At 43.6% G+C, this 20,291-nt stretch overlaps 9 protein-coding genes across 9 annotated transcripts; 3 read left to right on the plus strand and 6 right to left on the minus strand.

Annotated features, from left to right (window-relative positions):
- Window positions 1-173: 173 nt before the first annotated feature.
- On the minus strand, window positions 174-2,979 carry SAMD00019534_045650 (hypothetical protein; the record flags this gene model as incomplete). Its single annotated transcript, XM_012900055.1, has 6 exons — window positions 174-941; window positions 1,012-1,304; window positions 1,389-1,446; window positions 1,520-1,780; window positions 1,839-2,519; window positions 2,602-2,979. The coding sequence occupies 6 exons, from the start codon at window positions 2,977-2,979 to the stop codon at window positions 174-176; spliced, it is 2,439 nt and encodes an 812-aa protein (XP_012755509.1).
- Window positions 2,980-5,062: 2,083 nt separating this feature from the next.
- On the plus strand, window positions 5,063-7,567 carry SAMD00019534_045660 (hypothetical protein; the record flags this gene model as incomplete). Its single annotated transcript, XM_012900056.1, has 4 exons — window positions 5,063-5,151; window positions 5,203-5,268; window positions 5,336-5,670; window positions 5,769-7,567. 4 exons carry the CDS (start codon window positions 5,063-5,065, stop codon window positions 7,565-7,567), a joined length of 2,289 nt encoding a protein of 762 aa, XP_012755510.1.
- A 42-nt stretch (window positions 7,568-7,609) lies between these two features.
- SAMD00019534_045670 (hypothetical protein) lies at window positions 7,610-8,367 on the minus strand (the record flags this gene model as incomplete). The annotated part of the gene is made up of 3 exons (XM_012900057.1): window positions 7,610-7,947; window positions 8,004-8,151; window positions 8,230-8,367. Coding segments are annotated over 3 exons (624 nt in total), but the record flags the coding sequence as incomplete, so codon positions are not given.
- Window positions 8,368-8,438: 71 nt separating this feature from the next.
- On the minus strand, window positions 8,439-10,328 carry SAMD00019534_045680 (hypothetical protein; the record flags this gene model as incomplete). Its single annotated transcript, XM_012900058.1, has 3 exons — window positions 8,439-9,260; window positions 9,317-9,474; window positions 9,560-10,328. 3 exons carry the CDS (start codon window positions 10,326-10,328, stop codon window positions 8,439-8,441), a joined length of 1,749 nt encoding a protein of 582 aa, XP_012755512.1.
- A 471-nt stretch (window positions 10,329-10,799) lies between these two features.
- On the minus strand, window positions 10,800-11,108 carry SAMD00019534_045690 (hypothetical protein; the record flags this gene model as incomplete). Its single annotated transcript, XM_012900059.1, has 2 exons — window positions 10,800-11,017; window positions 11,096-11,108. The coding sequence occupies 2 exons, from the start codon at window positions 11,106-11,108 to the stop codon at window positions 10,800-10,802; spliced, it is 231 nt and encodes a 76-aa protein (XP_012755513.1).
- Window positions 11,109-11,613: 505 nt separating this feature from the next.
- On the minus strand, window positions 11,614-14,195 carry SAMD00019534_045700 (hypothetical protein; the record flags this gene model as incomplete). Its single annotated transcript, XM_012900060.1, has 3 exons — window positions 11,614-13,515; window positions 13,588-14,076; window positions 14,166-14,195. 3 exons carry the CDS (start codon window positions 14,193-14,195, stop codon window positions 11,614-11,616), a joined length of 2,421 nt encoding a protein of 806 aa, XP_012755514.1.
- Window positions 14,196-16,064: 1,869 nt separating this feature from the next.
- SAMD00019534_045710 (hypothetical protein) lies at window positions 16,065-17,597 on the minus strand (the record flags this gene model as incomplete). The annotated part of the gene is made up of 4 exons (XM_012900061.1): window positions 16,065-16,314; window positions 16,391-16,639; window positions 16,721-17,076; window positions 17,154-17,597. Coding segments are annotated over 4 exons (1,299 nt in total), but the record flags the coding sequence as incomplete, so codon positions are not given.
- A 692-nt stretch (window positions 17,598-18,289) lies between these two features.
- Window positions 18,290-18,899, plus strand: SAMD00019534_045720 (hypothetical protein; the record flags this gene model as incomplete). The annotated part of the gene is made up of 2 exons (XM_012900062.1): window positions 18,290-18,343; window positions 18,414-18,899. 2 exons carry the CDS (start codon window positions 18,290-18,292, stop codon window positions 18,897-18,899), a joined length of 540 nt encoding a protein of 179 aa, XP_012755516.1.
- Window positions 18,900-19,309: 410 nt separating this feature from the next.
- SAMD00019534_045730 (hypothetical protein) lies at window positions 19,310-20,143 on the plus strand (the record flags this gene model as incomplete). The annotated part of the gene is made up of 3 exons (XM_012900063.1): window positions 19,310-19,401; window positions 19,477-19,552; window positions 19,643-20,143. The coding sequence occupies 3 exons, from the start codon at window positions 19,310-19,312 to the stop codon at window positions 20,141-20,143; spliced, it is 669 nt and encodes a 222-aa protein (XP_012755517.1).
- Window positions 20,144-20,291: the final 148 nt, after the last annotated feature.

Here is a 20,291-nt window from a genome sequence, read left to right on the forward strand (position 1 = left end):
CTGTACAGTTGATGACGATGATGATGCTGATGATGTTGTTGTTATTATAACTTCAATGGTTTGGGAGTGAGTGTTACAGTTTGGATTGGTTTGCCAATCGATCGATCGATCAGATGACGTAGATGATGTTGTTGACAAGCCAGTTGCGGTGGGGAAGGAAGAGGACTGACATGTTACTGCGCTGGGATGGTGATCGATATCTTGATCTCCTCGAGGTCGTCGTTGATGATACGCTTGGACGAGAGACTCTTTTGCCTGGACTTGGAGGCGTCCTCGAGCTTGGATGCGATGGTGTCGACACGCGCCTGGATGGCCTCCTTCTCCTTGCTCTCCAGCTTGGCCTTGACCTTGGGGTTGTTGTTGAACAGGTCGGTCTCCTCGACCAGAACCTTGTTGATGGTGGCCAAGTCGTCGTGGCTCTTCTTGTACTCGTTGTACTTGATCAGTAGCGTGTCGATTGTCTTTGGTATGTTGGCAATGGCTGGCTTCTGCTTGAGCGTGCTGATCAGCTGCGTCAGCTTCACCGTGTCCTTGTGGTTGGCCAGCTGCTGCTGCTCCTGCTTCAGTGCGGCGATGCTGTTGTGCAGCTTCTCCTTGCGCTCGAGCAGCTGTTGGAGCAGCTTCTCATTGTCGGCCACCTTTGTCTTGGAGTTCTCCATCTCGATCATGAACTTCTTCTTCTTGGAGATGTTGGGGTTGGACTTGGTGCGCAGCAACAGCGACGAAGACGACGCCGACGACTGAACCTGTGGGATGATCTCAACGTATGTCGCTGGGAAGCGGCCAGTCTTTCCCTCATACTCACCGGCCCACCATCCATCCCTCGCCTGTGACGTCACTCTGATCTTGACGCCCTGAGGGAAGTCCAAGTCCTCAGCCGTACCTCCATTATATTCGTACAATGTCTTTGCCATAATCTTTTGTTCTGGTAGTTCCTTGTCCTGTTCATGTCGTCGGGGATGATGTTAGAGAGGTGAGGTACACATCGTGATCTGAATTAATGATACATACACCAAAGATATATGGATAGTCTCTGATCAGTGAGAGGGTCAACGCATTGATGATTGGCGTATCCTCTACAAGGTTCTGGACATTGGTTGACTCGGACTTGGATTGTTTCTCGCGAATGAGATTAGGACCAAACACAGTCGACAAGTTATGTAGTTGCATCTTGTTGTTTGCTGAGTGCTGTGCCACACGACCCAAGAATGAGATCAACTTTGTCAATACGGCCAAGTTTGCCGCTGGCAATGATCTAACCAAATGTTTGATCAACTTGATCCTCGATGCCAAATCATCCATTGCTATTGATTGGAAGTGAGTGAATGAGTGATTGATTGAGTGAGTGATTGAGCGTGGAGATTACTTGGTACGTGAGGCTTGCTTACATTGTGCAGCGATAAACTTCTCGTACTTGTCATATGTCAACACTGGCTCTGGCAACTCCTGTTGGGTGGACATGTGTCAGTACTAACTCATGACGTAGCGTATGGAGGTCGATGACTGTATATAAACATACTCTTAGATATAGCTTCAGAAGACCTGCCACTGCATGTGGATCATTCTCAAGCATCAAGTCACACTTGTCGCCCTTGTCGTACATCTTCTTCCAGTTCTCGATCGTATTTACACTTCCCGAAAGCCTGAATATACCAACGACATCCATCGCTCTCTTTTCAATATAGTCAATGGCTTGTGTCACAATCATTGGCACCTCTGCTCCAGGTGGGATGGTCCTCTCCAAAGGCACACCAAAGATACCCTTGATCGGCTTGCCCTTCTAAACAATTGGGAGAGGTGAGTGAATGATTTTGGACATTAGGGTGTAGTGTACTTACGACTGGCGCAGGTGATGGCGCTACGTGACATTGGAAGGTGAATGGTGCAATGTTCCAAGCCTGCATCTCGGTCTCAGAGTCAAACTTGAGGTAGATGTGTTGACCGGTGTGATGAGGATCCTTGTGGATGAGCTCTAGCTTGCCCTCGCGGGGCGAGCCCATGACACGGATGACGTGGTCCTTGAAGTTGATGACGCCAGACGCGCGCTTGTCATGAGGTGACTTGTAAAAGTAGAGGAACTTATCGGTGAGGATGAAGTAGCGACTGTTCCACGACTTTTTTCTGTTCTGTATCTTCAAGTAGCCTTCCTTGAGAGCCACGACCGACTTGGCCGGCACGTCCAGACTGACGTTTGACGTGGACTCGTCGTCACTGATCTCGTGCTCCTCGGTGTACTGCGACGGGTCGTCGGGCGTCTCGAACGACCTGCTGTCACTCTTATCCTTGAGGAAGAATGGGAGGGATAGGTCGATGTTCAACGACCTGATGTCGCCATCGGTCAACTCATGGTTGTTATGGAACAGGCGATAGTCAGCATCGTCGCCCAGGTTGAATTTACATGCGGCAAAGCCCAACAGGTTACTGATTGGCTTGGTCACATCGGACACCAATGCCTTTGACTCTGAGTGACACACAATCTTGACAACCTGTTGCTTCTTCCTCATCTCCAACACAACTTCCTGTTATATCCATTCGATCAACTCACATGTTAGTTATTGCAATCACTCGATTGATTGATTGATCACAACAAGTAGTACTCACAGGTGCATTGAGTGGATATGAGGACAACTTGACATTGTCATCCATCCATCTGGTGCGCTTCTCGAGTTGTGAGCGCGCTGCTGCTGGATTGGGAATGAAGACTGATTGGCGCGAGGGCACAGGCGGTGCGTTTGGGTTTGGCTGTGATGTTGATGTGGCAAAGCTATCGCCACCCATATAGATTATCTGCATTATGTACTGATCCGCTCTGGTGATTGCATTCTTGGCGCAGATAAAGTTGATAGTGTCACGCACCGATATATTATAATCGGACAACTTGATTGTCTTGTAACGCATTGGGAAGCCGGGCGGGAAGCCGATCTTCAATCCAAACGTCTGATACCCGCTGTTACTACTGCCATCCTTTGCAGACGACATCATGATGAACCAATCAAAGGCTTATATTTTGTTTTGTTTTGTTTGTTTGTCTTGTATTGATTGATTGATCGAATGGTTGGTTTGGTACTACTAATACAATGCTCGTTCGTTTATCTCTTTGTAATGTATATATATATTGAATGAACAGATAGATAGTGATCTTGAAGTGACACCTGTGTTTGATTAATTATTCATTTTGTTTGTTGCACTGCAGCTTTGGATTCAAATAAAGTTCAAAGGTTGATTCAACCCCAACCCTTACCCTTGCCCTTGCCCTTGCCCTCACGCTATCACTCACTTTGACAACGAAGATGACGTTATACACCAAGTTCACAACTTGTGCCACTCCATTGTGTTACCTATCATCACCATCATATACATCACATATAATATAACAAGTATTACCAACAACATAATGTAATAATTATCAATCAAACAGATATTAGGTTGATTATCTCTTGATCAAATCATTACATCAATCAACTTATTGTAAACGACTTGTGTGTGTGTAGTTGTCGACTCTATTCCTTTGATGACAACGTATTCACCAATAAATGAATGGCATCATCAACAACCTCGTAGTTATTATGAACAACAACTCACACAATGACCCTGATATTTGATGGGGCCTACAGGTCCAGATTTAGCAACTGCAAGGCTGAGGAAGGGGCAATCTCAAAAGGCTTCTTTGGGTGAGACATAAGTTTGGTACAACGACAAGACGATCTATGCCTAAATCAATCAACCAAACAATCAATCACATGGTAGTGATGTTGAACGATGCCACATCGTCGACGTCCTTCCCTGATGATTACTACAACTTCATTGTTTGGTTGTTGTTGTTGTTGGACATAGATTAACAACAGTATAAGCATAACTACTTACACAAGACAAGATGACAAAGTTGATGAAGTTGATGCTTATTCTATTGTTACCTTTGTTGTTGTTGTTGGACATTGCACTGACAGTCAGTATACCACCTCAAGAGAAGGTATCATTGGATTGGTTGATCAATCAATATAGAGTGAACATAACAGATGTCGATCGTATATGCGGTTTGTCAACAAGCCAGACAATACAATGTGATATCAATGGAAGTCTGACCGGAATGTACATTATCCCATCATTCAATCATTCCATCCATGATATCCATCAAATGCTAACCATTCATTCATTCAATCATTAGCAACTTTGACACATCATTATCATCTCAGGCTTGGACAGACCCTGATCCAATGCTAACTAGTCTTTACCTCCCAGAGTTGAATACATTAGCTATTACCTCGGATCCGAGTAAACCAACGATATCAAACCAAACGATCAACTTATTGTCCATGATGGTCAACCTCAACAAGTTGACCAATATCAGACTGGTTAATGAGCCCACCATCACAGACTTGAGTGATATATCATCAWTTTCCAAATCTGGTAACCTTGTAAGATGTTGTTCACTGATTAATCCATCCATTGAACCATCCATTCATTCGCTTACACTGGAGTCAATCTATCTCAATCATAATCTAGGTTTATGAGTAATATAACCAATATGCACAAGGTKGATCCTATCCAATCTACCCACAAAACTGGCAACGTTGTCATTAGATACACCTCTTAGCCAAGTATCTCTGCCTCCAAACAATGTTGTCACTAATCTGTAAGTACCAACTGAATCAATCAATGAATGAATCAATCAATCAATTAATTAATCTCAATCATCCATCATTACCATAAAGTTATCTTGGAGTTGGAGCACTTACAACAGTTAATATTGATCAATTCTCTAAAATGAGCAATCTGTAAGATTGATTGATTGATTACCTGCCACTTCCACTCCCTCTCACTTACTCACTCTGATCGATCCATTGACTTTGATTCCCAATCAAAGTGTTATTATTAGGTACTCACAAGACTTCATTATTAATATTACCTCTTGTCCTTTTCTCAGTAATATGTGAGTATATAGATCACTATATTCATCCATCATCATTCTACTTACTCTTTTTTGTTTGTCTCCAATGTTAATAGAAAGTTTCAACATGATCCAAAGTATATATCAAATGGGCCAACAGTACCCTCACTCATCATGGATAATCCACCAAAGATTCTGAAGCTGTCATTACTAGGAGGTGTTGCAATTGTACCGAACAACATATCACTCTATACTAAACTAAGGTAAGGAGGTACCAAATATCAACATGATGTCATTCACTAACTCAATCACAGTACATTGGAATGCACCGTTATGATGACACAACTCACTGGAATATTGCCAAACACAATCAAATTCTTGTATGTTAATCTATCAATCAATTATGTTCCACTATTTCCAATTGCTAACAAACAACATAATATATAGCACATCTGGATACCTATATCCACCAACACTCTTATCTGGGATGAAGGATGGCATTGTTACCTTGGATTACTCTCCATTTATTGGTGATATGAACGATTCATTCGTGCCAGATAATCTCAGTCTACTCAAGTTCAATCTCAAGGGCAGTTTTTCCACGGCGATCAAAGGAGCAACACCAAAGGCAACATGTTTCTCCAAGTCCATCAGCTTGGTAAACACTGCACTCACATCCGTACCAGACTGCTACCTCTGCCACAAACCATCCTTCAGTCTTCCATCATCCCCAGTGCTCATCAATGGTATCAGTGCGACATTCCCTCCAACCTATCAATGTAGTAAGTACATTATACATCAGTGATTGATTGATTGATTGATAGAGTGTATGACTTACATGGAATAGACATTACACAGGACAGTAATTCATATTACTCAGCGGATAGGAAGACGATCACTGTGACTGGAAACAACTTTGGTTGGGGTATCAAGGGTGATTCAGACCCGTTGTTGACAATGTTGGTACCAAACAGGTCATTCCGATATAATGTCACATTTCCACCTGGTTCCGACACTGGCTCAGCGACAATCCTACTCTCAAATGTCTCAAACTATCAATTATCAATCAACTATTATGCATCCACCACTATTGTTGCCAACATGAAACAGGTACCATACGGTGCACAAATCACTGTCACTTCATCTGGACCCTTGGACACAATATCACTCACAGCTACAATCGATGGAGGCCCAAGTGAATGCTCTATGGCAGCCAACACCAGCTTGATCAACACATACTACTGCTTGATGAATGGATGGTTTGATCAAGGTAACCACACTATTAAGGTGAATAGCAGTGGCCAGATACTTAGTCAACGAGTGGTACTTGTTTGGACATATCCGCTTGTGACCTCCATTTCACCAATCACCACTGATGGTGGCCTACTCATACTTGGCGGCAACTTTGGACCATACCACAATCACACCGCTGTCTCGATCAATGACGCCGACTGCTCCGTTCAGACATGGGATTCAACAACAGTGCAATGTCAGATTGCCAAAAGTAGTACACTTGTGGCCGGACCAGCCACATTGAAGATGGAGGTAGATGGCTACAATTATACCTCTTCAACAACACTATTGAATGTACAAGATCGATCACAGATTATTGTTGACAGTTGTATTGTCAAGAATAACAATTGCTCTGGCAATGGACATTGTGTGGCGGATAATGGTGGATCATGTCTGTGCAATGATCAATTCCTCGGAACGATGTGTGAGCAGGTGGTCTCTCCAACAGTCCAGGTGGTCACCAATCAGTTGGCACCAATCGCATCGTTGACTACAGAGGACAGCCCTTTTGTGTTTGAATTCGAGATGGCCTCTGTCCAGGAGGTGGATGTCAGAGGTGAGGTGGTTGGCGAGCTCGCCACCAAAGCCTGGAGCACAAAGGATATATCCCCTGAACAAGATGGCAATGGTAAAGCTTACCTATACACATGGAATAATACCAATACTGGCAATGGTGGCGGTGGACAACCAGGGCTGATGATCCAGACCACGCTCAATATGTCTGTGCAGGCCAACACTGTCAAGTTTGCCGGCCAATCAATCCAGCTGGCACCCAACTCGGTCAAGATGACAGTGTCGATCAGCGGATGGACATTCTGCAGCACACTCAACACTCTTCGAGTCGTCTTTGCAACCAACCTGTACAATACCTCATCATCACCATCAGATTGCAATACAGACCAAGATACATACACACTCATACCTTCCTCGACCAATGGCCAGTCTGTCCAATACCTGCGAGTGATCAAGGGCAAGACAGAGTTCCTTGGCAGATTCGTCGACTACTCGCTCTCTGACGGGCGACCCACCTACACTCAAACACAGTTCATCAATCAGACCAAGCTGGACACGGACGACAACCTCTACAAGGTATACTTTGGCATCACTCTGCCTCAGTGCCATACATGCAAGCTCGATCCAGACTTCTCGGCCCTGGTCTCAATCCCTCAGGCCGTACGACCGGAATGCATGGCTGGAAGACGCGACAACAACACCTTCGCAACATGGAAGATCATAGTTATTGTTGTCGTATGCTCCGTTGTTGCCGCCACTCTCCTCAGTGCCTTCATCGTGTTACGCAAGCACAAGATCTACCTCAAGTATCTCGAGATGAAACAAGGTCGAAGGACTATAAGCATGAGGAACTTGATTAAATCGTCGGCGTAGGGGCGCTGGCGCACACCTTTTGTACTTTACTTTACTTTACTTGCTGTTCTTTGCCTCCTCGATCAGACGCGCTGTCATTGTCTTGGGCAGACCCATCACAGTCTCGAACTCGCCCTCACAGCGATCGATGTATTCTTCCATGTGTTCGGCTGTGAAGCCTCCTGCACAATTCATCACGTCACCCTGTGCGATCAATCTCTCAATGACCTCCTCTGGTATCCTCTTGAAGTACATTGATGCCACATCCGTTCCTTGTACTCTCTTGCCGGTCTGTGTGTTGACAACCACAACACTAGCAATGCACTCGGCAGGGTGGAACTCATATGATCGGAGATACTCTCTACATATATCCTTCGTATCTGTTATTGTTGATATTGTGTTTGTGAGTATGTACTCTCTCTCTCTCGCTCTCTGGCACTCAACATCAACAACATACCTGGCTTCTCTCTAATGATGTTGTTATGTACAATGACTTGATCGGAGCAGATCAATATCGCTGGCTCCTTGACCTTGGACAACAAAGCATCAGCCTTTGCGTTTGATATCATCATTGTAAGCTTCCTTGCATCTGGATCTCTGATGGCCTATGTATATACATAGAGGCAGTTAGTCACCTACACTGATCATGTCAATAACCCTGCCGTTAGTGATCGCTAGCTCACCTTCTCGTCAATATCAGGTGACATTGTTGTGAATGTATATCCCATGTGATCACTCAACACCTTCTTCCTCCATATCGATGATGATCCCAATATGATCTTAATATCTGAAGTTGTAGTCGATGTCATCTTGTTATCTCTCTATCTCTGTGTCTTTGTGTAATTGATTGATTGATTGAATGATTGAATGAATGTGTGGACACAACACTTTATTATTTCTTGGAGGAGGTTGTTGCTTGTTCGGTATTATCAAAGTTGATCGTATGGAGGTATAGTGCATCAGTGTCGTTGGAGTTGACTGGCATCTTGCGCACCAGACATACACCATGGTACTGATCATTCATACGAAGTTGGACTGTAAGTTGTCTGGTATCAATCTCTGACGTGATGCGTCGACGAACGTAGCGTGGAACAGAATACTCGATGCGAAGATTATGCGTGGTGACGTTTGGTAGTGAAGCTGCGCACGTCGACACAAACGATACCTGTCTATTCGTTAGATTCTGAATGTTGACAGCTGGCAACTTGGCATTCATCCACAATGTCTTGACGCTGGCGGGGATCGCCGGTGGCTGGAAGTCAGCACTGACCTCATTCTCTATCTCGAGGTCGTCAAGTGAAGATGGTAGCACAACGTCCTTGAGCTGCGTCAATGATGCTACCAACAGGTGAGTGAGTCCTTCTGGCAACACTGTACTCTCTGCAATCTGATCGTACTGCTTTCCAAGTCTGAACCACTTGAGCGACGAGGGCAACACGCCAGGCAAGAGAGGATGATTGAACATGTCGCCCAGCTCCAACCTTGTCAATGACGACGGCAATGCTTTTGGCTCGATGGATTGATTAAACGCTTCACCTAAGTTCAAGTGAGTGAGCGTTGATGGGAGGGATCCAACAATGATCGGTTGTTTGCACTGGGTCATGATCAATGTCTTTAGGTTTGGTGGAAGTACCTTGGGTCCAAAGACGTCTTGATCGAACGATGCTCCAAACACCAACTCTTGTAATGCACTTGGCAATACATTTGCAACCAGCTGTTGATTGTAGACTTTTTTAAAGGTCAGTGATGTGATGGTTGAGGGTAGCACACCTGGGGAGAGTAGTTGATTGAATTGTTGGCTAAAAGATAGTGATGTGAGGCCCTCTGGTAGAGATCCTGCATCAATAGGTTGATCGAACAAAGACTCTGCGAAGGACAGTGTCTTGAGTGACGGTGGAATGACTCCAGGTTGAAGGTATTGATCATAACTTTTGTTGAACGTGAGTGAGGTTAAGGATGTTGGAAGCACACCAACCGAGATCATTTGATTAAAGGAATAGGGTAGGGTTATACTGGTCAGTGAGTCTGGCAGCGAGCCTGACACAAAGATGTGATTGTATCTTGAGAACCCTATGAAGGATAGAGTCTCGAGCATTGAGGGCAGGACACCAGGATGAAGCATATGATTGAACTGAGGTCCAAATTGAAGGAATCGAAGTGATTGTGGTAGGTCACCTGGTTGGAGCTCTTGATTAAATGTCGACGACTTGCCAAATGACAGCTTCTCCAGTGCCGGTGGAAGTACGTTGCCTGATAGGCTTTGATTGAATCCTGAACCAAGGTACAACGATCTGAGTGATTGTGGTAATATACCATCTTCCAAATGTTGATTGAATGATTCCGAGACAATCAGTGTTTGGAGGGTATCGGGCAGTGATCCAGGTGCGAACAACAATTGGAACTGTTGTCCGAGATAAAAGTCAGTGGCGAACTTGAGCTTGGTGAGCGATCGTGGCAATGTATTTGGTGTAATTGTAGTTGTAAATTTGTATCGTGCCGTAAACTTCAATGAGCGGAGATTGTCTGGCAGGGAGCCCGGCTTCAACTCTTGAGTGATGGATTCAAATGTTATACTGGTGATTGAGTTTGGCAATGATGCTATGGGTAGTTCACAACTCTGACACCAAAGTTTACCAAGTACCAACTTGGTCAGAGAGTGAGGTAGATACTCTGGCACAATCTGATGTCTCGAGTTATATGTCAATCTAGTCAATGTCGATGGGAATATATAATCATCCAACTGTGCATCAACACTATATGTGATACTCTTCATTCCATACATCATTGCAACTGATGCCTTTGTTACTGTACTCAATGTTGTTGTTGGACTCGGTGTTGTACTCGTTGTTGTACTCGTTGTTATAGTTGTATTATCTTGTGGACAAAGAAGTGGAGTATCACGTTGAAAGTTGATCTCTGGCATCTGTCGACTCATGTAAACGAATAGTCGTTTACATGTTAGTCCAAGACAAAGTGCATCAAATGGCTCATCCTTCATATAATCGAATATCTGTCTAACTACAAGAGTTGAAAGTGAGTCCATATCTCTCTATCTATTATCTCTAACTGATAAATATCTCAATACAATGACCAATCATCAAACATTGATGTTATCTTTAGTATTTTGGTATTGACAACTTGATCCAACAAAATTCTGGAATTCATAAAATCCCAGCCCGCATTCTGCAGGTCCACAGGTTGTCCTAAGAATGAAATCTTTTATTTACAAAGTGTTCAACTGATTGATGTCAATTTAGTGGATGCTGGCATGGATATCGGCGTGGATAAGATCGATACCCAACAGGTTAATGTCGAGATCAATGTCAATGTTGATACTGATATCAGGCAAACATGGCAACAACTTGAAGGCAGCTTGGTTTGCACCCTGAGATGCAACACCGTATGATCCACCACCAAACGATGCCTTCGACACAATAGTCGAGGAGGTTGGTGTCATGTTCTTCATTGATGCTATAAAATATTGGTAAGTTTTAAGTATTAATATTATTTAATGTATATAATATATATTATTATTATTATTAAACATACCGATTAAAGTCATTTTAGATTGTTTGATTGATTGATTAATTAATTAATTGATTGATTGATTGATGATTCTTAAAGTCACACTTTGTGATGTATAAATAGTTTGTTGATGAAAGTGGATAAATCAATGATTGGGGAGACATAGTACTTCATTTGGAAGTCCCTTAATATTATATTACATCTTTCCATAAGAAGGAGTATTAATATCAAACTGTTTGATCATAAATTATCTCTTTCCCAAAGTAATTATCTGTACCCCTCACACACTCACACTCTCACACACACACACACACAAACAACTGATCAATCAATCCAGGAATGAAACCTACCACTTGGATGAAGGATTTATAATTCGAATGTCGAGGATAGGACAGGTACATCATTAACATTTATTTGAATGAACGAATAGATGATACGATACAGGGTTATATAATACAATTATGGGTGGAAGTGATGATGGACTTGAACTGACTGACTGCGACTGACTGAATGACTGGACTGAATGATTGACTTGATTGAACTTATAAATCATAGTTATATAGATCATTTGGTGCGACTGGTGCTGCTGCTGCTGCTCTGTTACGACGATGTCTTCTCTTGATATGCTTGCCCAACTTGACACAGCCGTAGATGGCACCGCCCACCAGCAGGAATGGCAGACCAACGGTGCACACCGCCAGTCCAATCGCAACGTTGCGTCCCTTGTGTGAGGTGCGACGTGGGGGTGGCGTGTAGGTCGAGTTGATCGGCGTGTAGTACTGCTTGTCATAGCAGTCGGGATAGTTGTTGTCCATAAAGTGGCCGGCTACATAGTCGTTGCGACACAGCCAGCAGAACTGGTGCTGGCAGTTCTGGCAGGTCATGTGGTTGCAGCCCTCGTTCTTCTCGATGAACGCCTCGCATTTGGGACACTTTTGCACGTTGAACGTGTTGGTCGTGACCCATTCGTCAAAGTGCTGCTTGGCCGTCACGCCTGACTTCTCCTTGCGATTGTTCAGATTGATTGCCTCCTCGCCACACTTGTAGCCTTGGTGCGCCAGCTCGCCACAGTTGTAGCAAAAGTCCGTGCGGCACTTGGGACAGGTGAGCAGCGGGTTGCTCGCAGAGCCGCCCAGAACAAACGTGTCACAGTCTGGCGTTGGACACCACTTGATTGGCTCGGCCTTGATCGAGGCGATCATTGAGAACTTCTGGAACTTGGTCCACGTCTTGTCGTCAACAAAGTGATGGATGACCTCCTCTGGGATGTCGCGCTTGCAGCCGGGGAATGGGCATACGAGGTCGAGCACGCGAGCTTCGACAATGTGGTTGGTGAGGTACTGTGTGATGCACTCGTTGCAGTACTGATGGCCGCACTCAAACTGGTGCACCTCGGTCGAGAGTGAGTAGTCGCAGTAACAGACCTTACACTCGACTGGTGGGTCCAACACCTTGGGCTCTGTTGGTACGTAGTAGGCGCGAGCCCATCGCTTCGATGCGTCTGGCACCTTTTGGTGCTCTGAATCCGAGCCTGAAGATGAGTCCGACTCCTCCTCAGACTCTTCCTCTGACTCCTCCTCGGACTCCTCTTCGTCTTCGTCAGAGTCTGGCTGTGGGTTGTAGATGACACCCTTGGAGTAGTCCTCCTCGTCAGACTCCTCCTCATCGTCAGTGTAGCGGTACATTCTGCGACGGTTCTTGACTGCGGCGTTGTTTGTCGCCGTCTCCTTCTTGACATGTCCCAATCTCTTTCGCCTCCTGGTGACCTCTCTTCGCAGTTGAGCGTGCAGGTCGTCGCGTGTCGATGACTTCTTTGACGACTGCTTCTTCTTCTTTGATTGAGTAGTCGTCGTTGTGGTCGTGGTAGTGGTGGTAGTGCTGGTAGTGCTCGTGACTGGAAGCACATCGATAGAGTGTCTGCGCAGTGTGGTGCTGGTCGTGGTGATCGAGGTGTCTGGTTTGACGTCCTCGGCTCCATCCAACATGGCGTACAGACTGTTGAGACTCTGTGTAAAGTCGTTAAAGTTGTTGTTGATGTTGTTGTTGGCGGCTGTGCTCGTGGTGGTGGTTGTTGTGGTGGTGGTGGTCGTGGGCGTGTCCATCGACTGCGGCAGCGGGACGCGGAAGTTGCGCTGACTCATACGCATATTGTTGTATCTTGGCAGCATACTTATGCTCCTGGCGCGACCCAACTCGGTCGCCTCCGAATCGGAACCATCCCTCAGGTTATCGTCATCGTCCATGGTTGTTGAAATCTTGGTCGCCCTGATTATTGAGGGCGCCTGCAGATCCACCTCTGAATATGATTCGACCTCTGATGACTCTGATTCTGACTCTGAACTGCTTGGCACTACCACCTGTCTCCTAGTCGTCCTTCTTGTGATGCCAACACCAGGGTTGGTCGATGTTGTTGATGTTGTGGCTGGTGGTGCGGCAATCGACTTCTGTTGTTTTGTGTCCCAAGTCTCGCATGTTAGTGCCTGCCTGCCCCTCTCTCTTGCTGATGATAAACATACCTTTCGTTTGGAGAGTACATGGAGGAAGATGTTTGGACGCGACTTCTTGTGATTGAATAACTCGGCTGGGGGTGGCGCCAATGGGACGAACCTGCTCCCGCTGTCGCTGTCACTGTTGTCGCTGTAGATATTGGTTGGGGCGCGGACTGTCTCGTGTGGCAGCTGGTAGTCCAGGTCCTCGGACTGTCCACACACGATCTTGACGGTGATGAGCACATCGTCGATCCTGTCGAGCAGTGCCAACAACTCGCTCAAACGGGTCTCGTGTGACATGTACGTGTTGATCAGGATGACAATTCGTTGGCGCAGTGTCTCGAGACTTCGATGGTAAGTGATCAACTTATTATTCTGTGATCGCGACAGTTTTGCCTTGCACGTCACATCTGGCGATGCGGCATGGCTTGAGAACATAAGCTGCACCAGCTGATTCAGTCCATCTATATTTCTCTCGACATATGGTGCGACGTTTGACACAGTCAAGTCCTCTTCCTGTTTTGTTTGTTTGATTGGTGTGATGTTAGGTATTTCTGGAAGTTTCCGGAAGTGGTCATGACATTTCCGCTTTGATCATCACATACTCTTTGTAATAGAATGTCTGGAGAGGCCATTGCTGATGCTGCTAACTTGTTTCTCTCTATCTAACTATATATATATAATATTATTATTGAAAGGAATGTGATGATCGAGTTCCAGAAATGTGTTGGATTGGTGAATGATTATATCTAATGTACAAGTTTGATTGATTGATTGTCGTCCTGGGACTCAAAGTATGTGTATCTAAAGTTGGTATTGCGTGTTAGGGTCCAACTTCTAGTTTTCAAGTTTAGTTGTTAAATGTCTATTATGATTGATTGGTTGATTGATGAATGAATGAATGAATGTAGGAATGTTGGGGGCGGTGTCGACAACCTCTTGACTAACTAACAAACAAACAAATAATAATAGTAACTGAACACAACACATACACATAATAATAACAATGTTGTTGATGGGATGGATGACTCTAGAGATGTAAGTAGTGCCTGCCCGCAGGCACTTGGAGTCCATTGATTGAGATTGTGGTTGGAAATTTAAGTGTTGGTTGGCTGGCGGGCAGTATCAAGCGTGGCCTTTTCTCCATCGCCCTCTCTCTCACTCACCGAGCGAGCCGAGATACACATATGTATATATATATCCAAGTTGTGTATGCAGGTATATAAATACATCGGGTATGTATGTTATGGCGTGTTTGCACAGCCTCGTCCAGCACCAACCCCTTCCATCTTCCATCCATCCATCATCCAACAAACAAACAAACAAAACAAATACACACACATAAACAAACAAACACACTGGAAGTAGTGATCTCTTTAAACAATGTCGGTACATATGTTGTTGTTGTTGTTGGAGTGAGTGAGTGAGTGAGTAGTAAGTGTGGTGTGAGTGGTGCTGATGCCAACACAACATATGTGCGTGCTTGTGGAGTTGGTGATGTGTTTGTTGTTGTTGAGCCTGGTAATGTCAATGTTGTTGTTGCTGATGCTGTTGCTGTCGCTGTGGTCGATGCCCTGCATTAACACCTGATTCCTTGACATATCATGATAAAGGTATGGATCGTATGATATGAAGTATAGTTTGCCAAACTAAACTAAAAAGCTAGATGTTCTGATTGATCGACTGATTGATGTGATTGATGAGTTGTTGTTGTTGTTGTTGCCTACCTTGATTAATGAAATATATATATAATCTATAGATTACTTATTATTATAATAATAATAATATATATTGTATATGTACACTATACTACTGCTAATATTACTAGATGTGTAATTGTTTGATACCTAACAACAAGTGTTGTGTTTAATGATGACCAACTAAACCAAGGTCGTTATGTGACCCTCTGCTTTGCTTGCTTGTCCGAGACTTGATTGATGATGAGGTGAGTGGAGAGACTTGTACACATAGGGTAGACCCTTCCATACACACAATTTAATTTGATCAATCATCCATCCACCAAACAGTTGCGTCGAACGGTGTTTTGATTGAGCCAGGGTTCTCCCACATGCTCACTGACCCACACTCTCACTTTCTTTGTTTGGTCACACACCAAAAGGTGAGTATTTTTAGATTGTATTGCAGAAATACAAGAGAATTTTTACCTGGGCAGATGATATTCGAGGTTGACACGATCATGAACATGATCGACTATCTGGGGCAACGACCTTCACACACTTGAAATCACCGAAAAGCATTCAGATTCAATAGTTCATTGTATCTCGATGGTTAACTGGTGACAACCATCATTGGAGTTGAGTCAACTGCCGGAATGAATTTTCATATGCATTCATGCGTGCTTCTGATGTTCATGTCATGTGTCATGTTTGTCAGTTGACTATGCAATGGCAGAGTTGTTAAAGCCTGGTGTGTACGTGTTGAATGGAGTCGCTGAGAGTACCATGATATGGTCAAAGTTTATTCCGCCTAGTGGCGTGGACTTAGGCCTGATGTGTGTTGGTTGACGAAGAGTCGGTGGATGATACAGAGGCAGCCGCAGCAGCAGCAGCAATTGCCTCTTGTTCCAAAAGTTTCTGTTTTGCTAATAGTTCTCTCTTCTCCTTGTTGGTCATCTGTTTGATTGCAGGTACACCTTCGCGATGTCTTTGCTCAAGCTCTACCAACACTCCTCTAAACTCTGCCACTGTAAATACATTGTTCAACTTTGATCTAAGGTCTTCATACACCTCACAACTTCAATGATTAAGTGGAGCGAGCGAGTTAGCGAATGATTGATTGATTAATTGAGTGAGTGAGTTAGGATACATACTCTTTGCGTAATAACTTGAAGAAATGAGATCTGATTATCCAATGTTGTGTTGGATATTGTTCGCACATGTCAAGGAAGTCGTGACATATCTGTGTGACTGGTATGTTCTTTCCAGAAAACATGGCTGGATTCGCCAATATACCCTCAGCAGACATCACACCATCAGCAGTAGTCTCCTTCAAACATTCATCAATATCATCATATTCCAAAACACTTCCATTGGCAATCACTGGAATTGATAATGCATCCCTAAAAGATATGATTGATTGATTGAATGAGTATGAGTGATCAAGTGGAATAGTTCCACCTCTGATTGATTGAATGACTTACTTAACAGCTTTGATTGCCTTCCAATTGGCAACACCTGATAGTTTGCCCTTTTGCTCTTTGGTGCGACCATGAACGGTGAGCAATTGACATCCAGCCTCTTGTAATTGAAGTGCCAACTTGATTGTATCTTCAAGATTTGGCAATAGACGTATCTTACAAAACACTGGTATACTCAATCTCTTATGTAGTTCTCTGACCATTGGCAATACAATCTCTGGTTGCTCCAACAAGAATGCACCATAATGTCCCTTTTTCGCCACAATCTGAGGGCATCCCAAGTTGATATCAACTGCATCACATTGACTCTCGACCATCAATGCTGCCTTTACAATGTGCTCCACTTCATTGCCACAGAACTATTGATTGATTGATTGTCGTTTGAGTTAGACATGCCCATGTATGAATGAACGAATGAATGAATGAGGACACTCACCTGCACTACTAATGGACGATCCTCTTTGCAGATCTCAAAGTTCTCAAGACGATAGGTGGCATCATTGGCATAGTTCTTGCTGTGAAACATTGGTGTGTAGACTAGGTCTGCATTGTACTTTCGACAGAGCATTCTGAATGCCAAGAAGGTGTGATCAATCATTGGTGCCACAATATGTTTAGGTGACTTGAGCACATCTCTAAAGAATTGATATCCACCCATCTTTGTAGTAGGTGTTGCTATCAATGGTATAGCTGTATTATATATTGTTGTTATCACATCTGATGATGGTGTGTTTGTCGTAGTTGTCGTTGTAGTCGTCGATGTAGTAGTATTATCCGCTGATGCACCATTATCATTTTGAAGTTGTTGAGTCACAGTTGATGATGTCCAATAGAACAATCGATTGTTCAAATCCTTTGTAATAGTACTCTTAAGTAACATTATGTAGTTATAGAAATATAAAGATAGAGATAGAGATAGATATAAAGTAGTAGTGTAGCGAGGGGGTTAGTTGTGAATGGTCTGAGAAAACGAGTCCCGAGTGTTTAGTGGCACTTGGGGGGTGTTGGGCGAAGAAAGACAGAAGCGTTTGGATGAAACACTCAACCCCCAACATGTGCCTATTGGACATGCGGGTACTGGATGGAGATATTTGCTTCAACAAGTTAGGTGACCTTTGGTATTTTGGACCCAGCCCGCACATCGCTTATCTCTCGATCCAAAATATTAATCATCCTTGCAAGTGCTCTACCCTCTCTGCCTATCTTCATCGCAATGAGGGATGTTTTCAAGTTAGGGATTGATGGATGGATGATGCCCTACAATCGGACTCCTGAATGGATAAATGAAAGAACTTGAGTTGAATGAGAGATGAATGAACGAGATGAATGACAACAACAGACGGTTATTGGATCAATCATTATATCAAACAAAGTAGTAGCGTAGTCTACCATTACTTACTTACCCAACTACATACTACAACTATATACTACTTACAATTATAACAATAACAAATAACAAATAATATGGCAACAATAAAGAATATAATAGTATATACATTAATAGGATTGTTATCAGCAGCATTCCTATCATTAGTTATAACAACATATATCTATGATTGGTATGGCATAGTTATGCCTAATGATGATTTCTATGTCTTTGGTCTATCAAGATACACCGTATTCAATGTATGTTTAAAGATGAATGAATGAATGAATGAATGAATGAATGAATGTAACTAACTAATACTATTAATAGTTAACAAGTATATATGTTCAGGAATATACATATAAGAATAACATTATACAGGGTACATTCTCAACAATGGCTGCATTTGAAGGATTGTCATTAGTATTCTTGGCATTGCTGTTGATCAGTATTGTGGTATTCTTTATTAGAAGACATGATGAGATATTCCAATCATTGGTGTTCGTCTCATCGATATGTATGCTGTTGTGCCAGATCATTGCATTCCATATTGTATTCAGTGTCACTGGTAACCTCAATGATCAACACTTTGCCAACTGCCAATCAAAGTACTATTGTGAAACATTCCGTGGCAGTGCCGATGGATATATTTGGGGACCGCTCAAAGGTCTATGGCTGGGTCTGGCTGCACTATGTGTATCATTCGTCAATGCCATAGTATGCGCAATATTCAAATGGACCAGATATGCCAATCAAGCCGAACCAGGTTCAAAACTATCCGCAGTGAGTAGTACCAGTAGTTCATACCGTGGATAATGATGGTGATCACCATCCCAAGGGTGGATCTCAAAAGGCCAAGTCAATCAATAATTCAATCATTCATTCAGTCATTCACATATAGTTGTGTGAATGATCATTATGTACAACTACCAAAGTAATAATAAATTCAAAGTGATCACATCAAGTTGATCAGGCGATAACCTGATGGGGTTGTTTTGCAAAAACTGATCAAAAAATATCTTGTCCTAAGCCCCATGCAAAACAATGTTGTTTGAATGTGAGGTGTACACCTCGAGGACATCAATCTACATATGATAAGTGAGACCATTGTGTATTGGTTACCCTGTAGCTGTGTCTCTCTCTCTCTCCCAACAAGAATAGAAGAAGAAGAAGAAGAATACAATACAACGACAAACCAACAACAACAACAATAACAAAGGTACTAAATGTTGGATGTCAACAAGTTATTGGGCTCATTCCTTGTTCTCCTCTCATTGGCCACCAGTCTACTGGTGGTCTACTCAATGACCAAGCCTTGGTACATCATCTCGGTTCTAGCACAGGCGCCTCCAATCAATCAAGTTCACATCAACACCAACATCAACAACAACAGCGTAATCAACAAAGATGGAGGTGCACTCTATGATATATATGTACAGTTTGGATGGTTCTCCTATGGCACATACTATGTAAGTTCGATCCCAAAAGGATCAAGGCTAGGCCCTGGAGGGTCTCATCATGGTCCACGCCCACTCACTCACACACTCACACACACATAGGCTGTGAACATGGAGCAGATTGATCACTCAACATATAGTGGATCAGCGATGGAATGGACGATGTTGACTAGTTTCATTGTGCTGTGTATATCGATGGCACCATCATTCGCATTGGCATTCATCACGGTGTTGTTCATATTCGTCGACAAATTGTCAGAGTCCAAACGAAGACGACTGGCACAGCTGCTGATAATAGTGTCCACGGCGTCGTTTGGCCTGCTGACGACAGGCTTTTTAATTTACTTGACGCTGACGGCATCACTACGCAACGATAACTTCCACAACTGCCATCATCAGTTCTTCTGTCGGTCGTTCAGAGGCACGCAAGGCAATTTCTCATGGGGTCCAATGGATGGATACTGGCTGTGTCTAATGGGTATACTCGGATCGTTCATCACCGCCCTGGTATCAATCATAGTGCATCAAGTCTACAAAGTGGGCTCATCATCATCCTCAAACAACAGTTATCAAGCAGTTGCCAAGCACTCCTCTGTCAACTAGATAATCTAGATTGATTGATCAGTTGATTGATTAATTGTAACATGTACATAATATATCTCGAGATAAGGAATGTAGAGTCTTCAATGTTTATTAAGTATGAGATGGTACAAGGCGGTTAATATTGACCGATCCTTGTCATGGATCGTGT

Source organism: Acytostelium subglobosum, assembly GCF_000787575.1.
Source record: "Acytostelium subglobosum LB1 DNA, scaffold: scaffold8, whole genome shotgun sequence".
NCBI classification, from domain to species: Eukaryota; Evosea; class Eumycetozoa; order Acytosteliales; family Acytosteliaceae; genus Acytostelium; species Acytostelium subglobosum.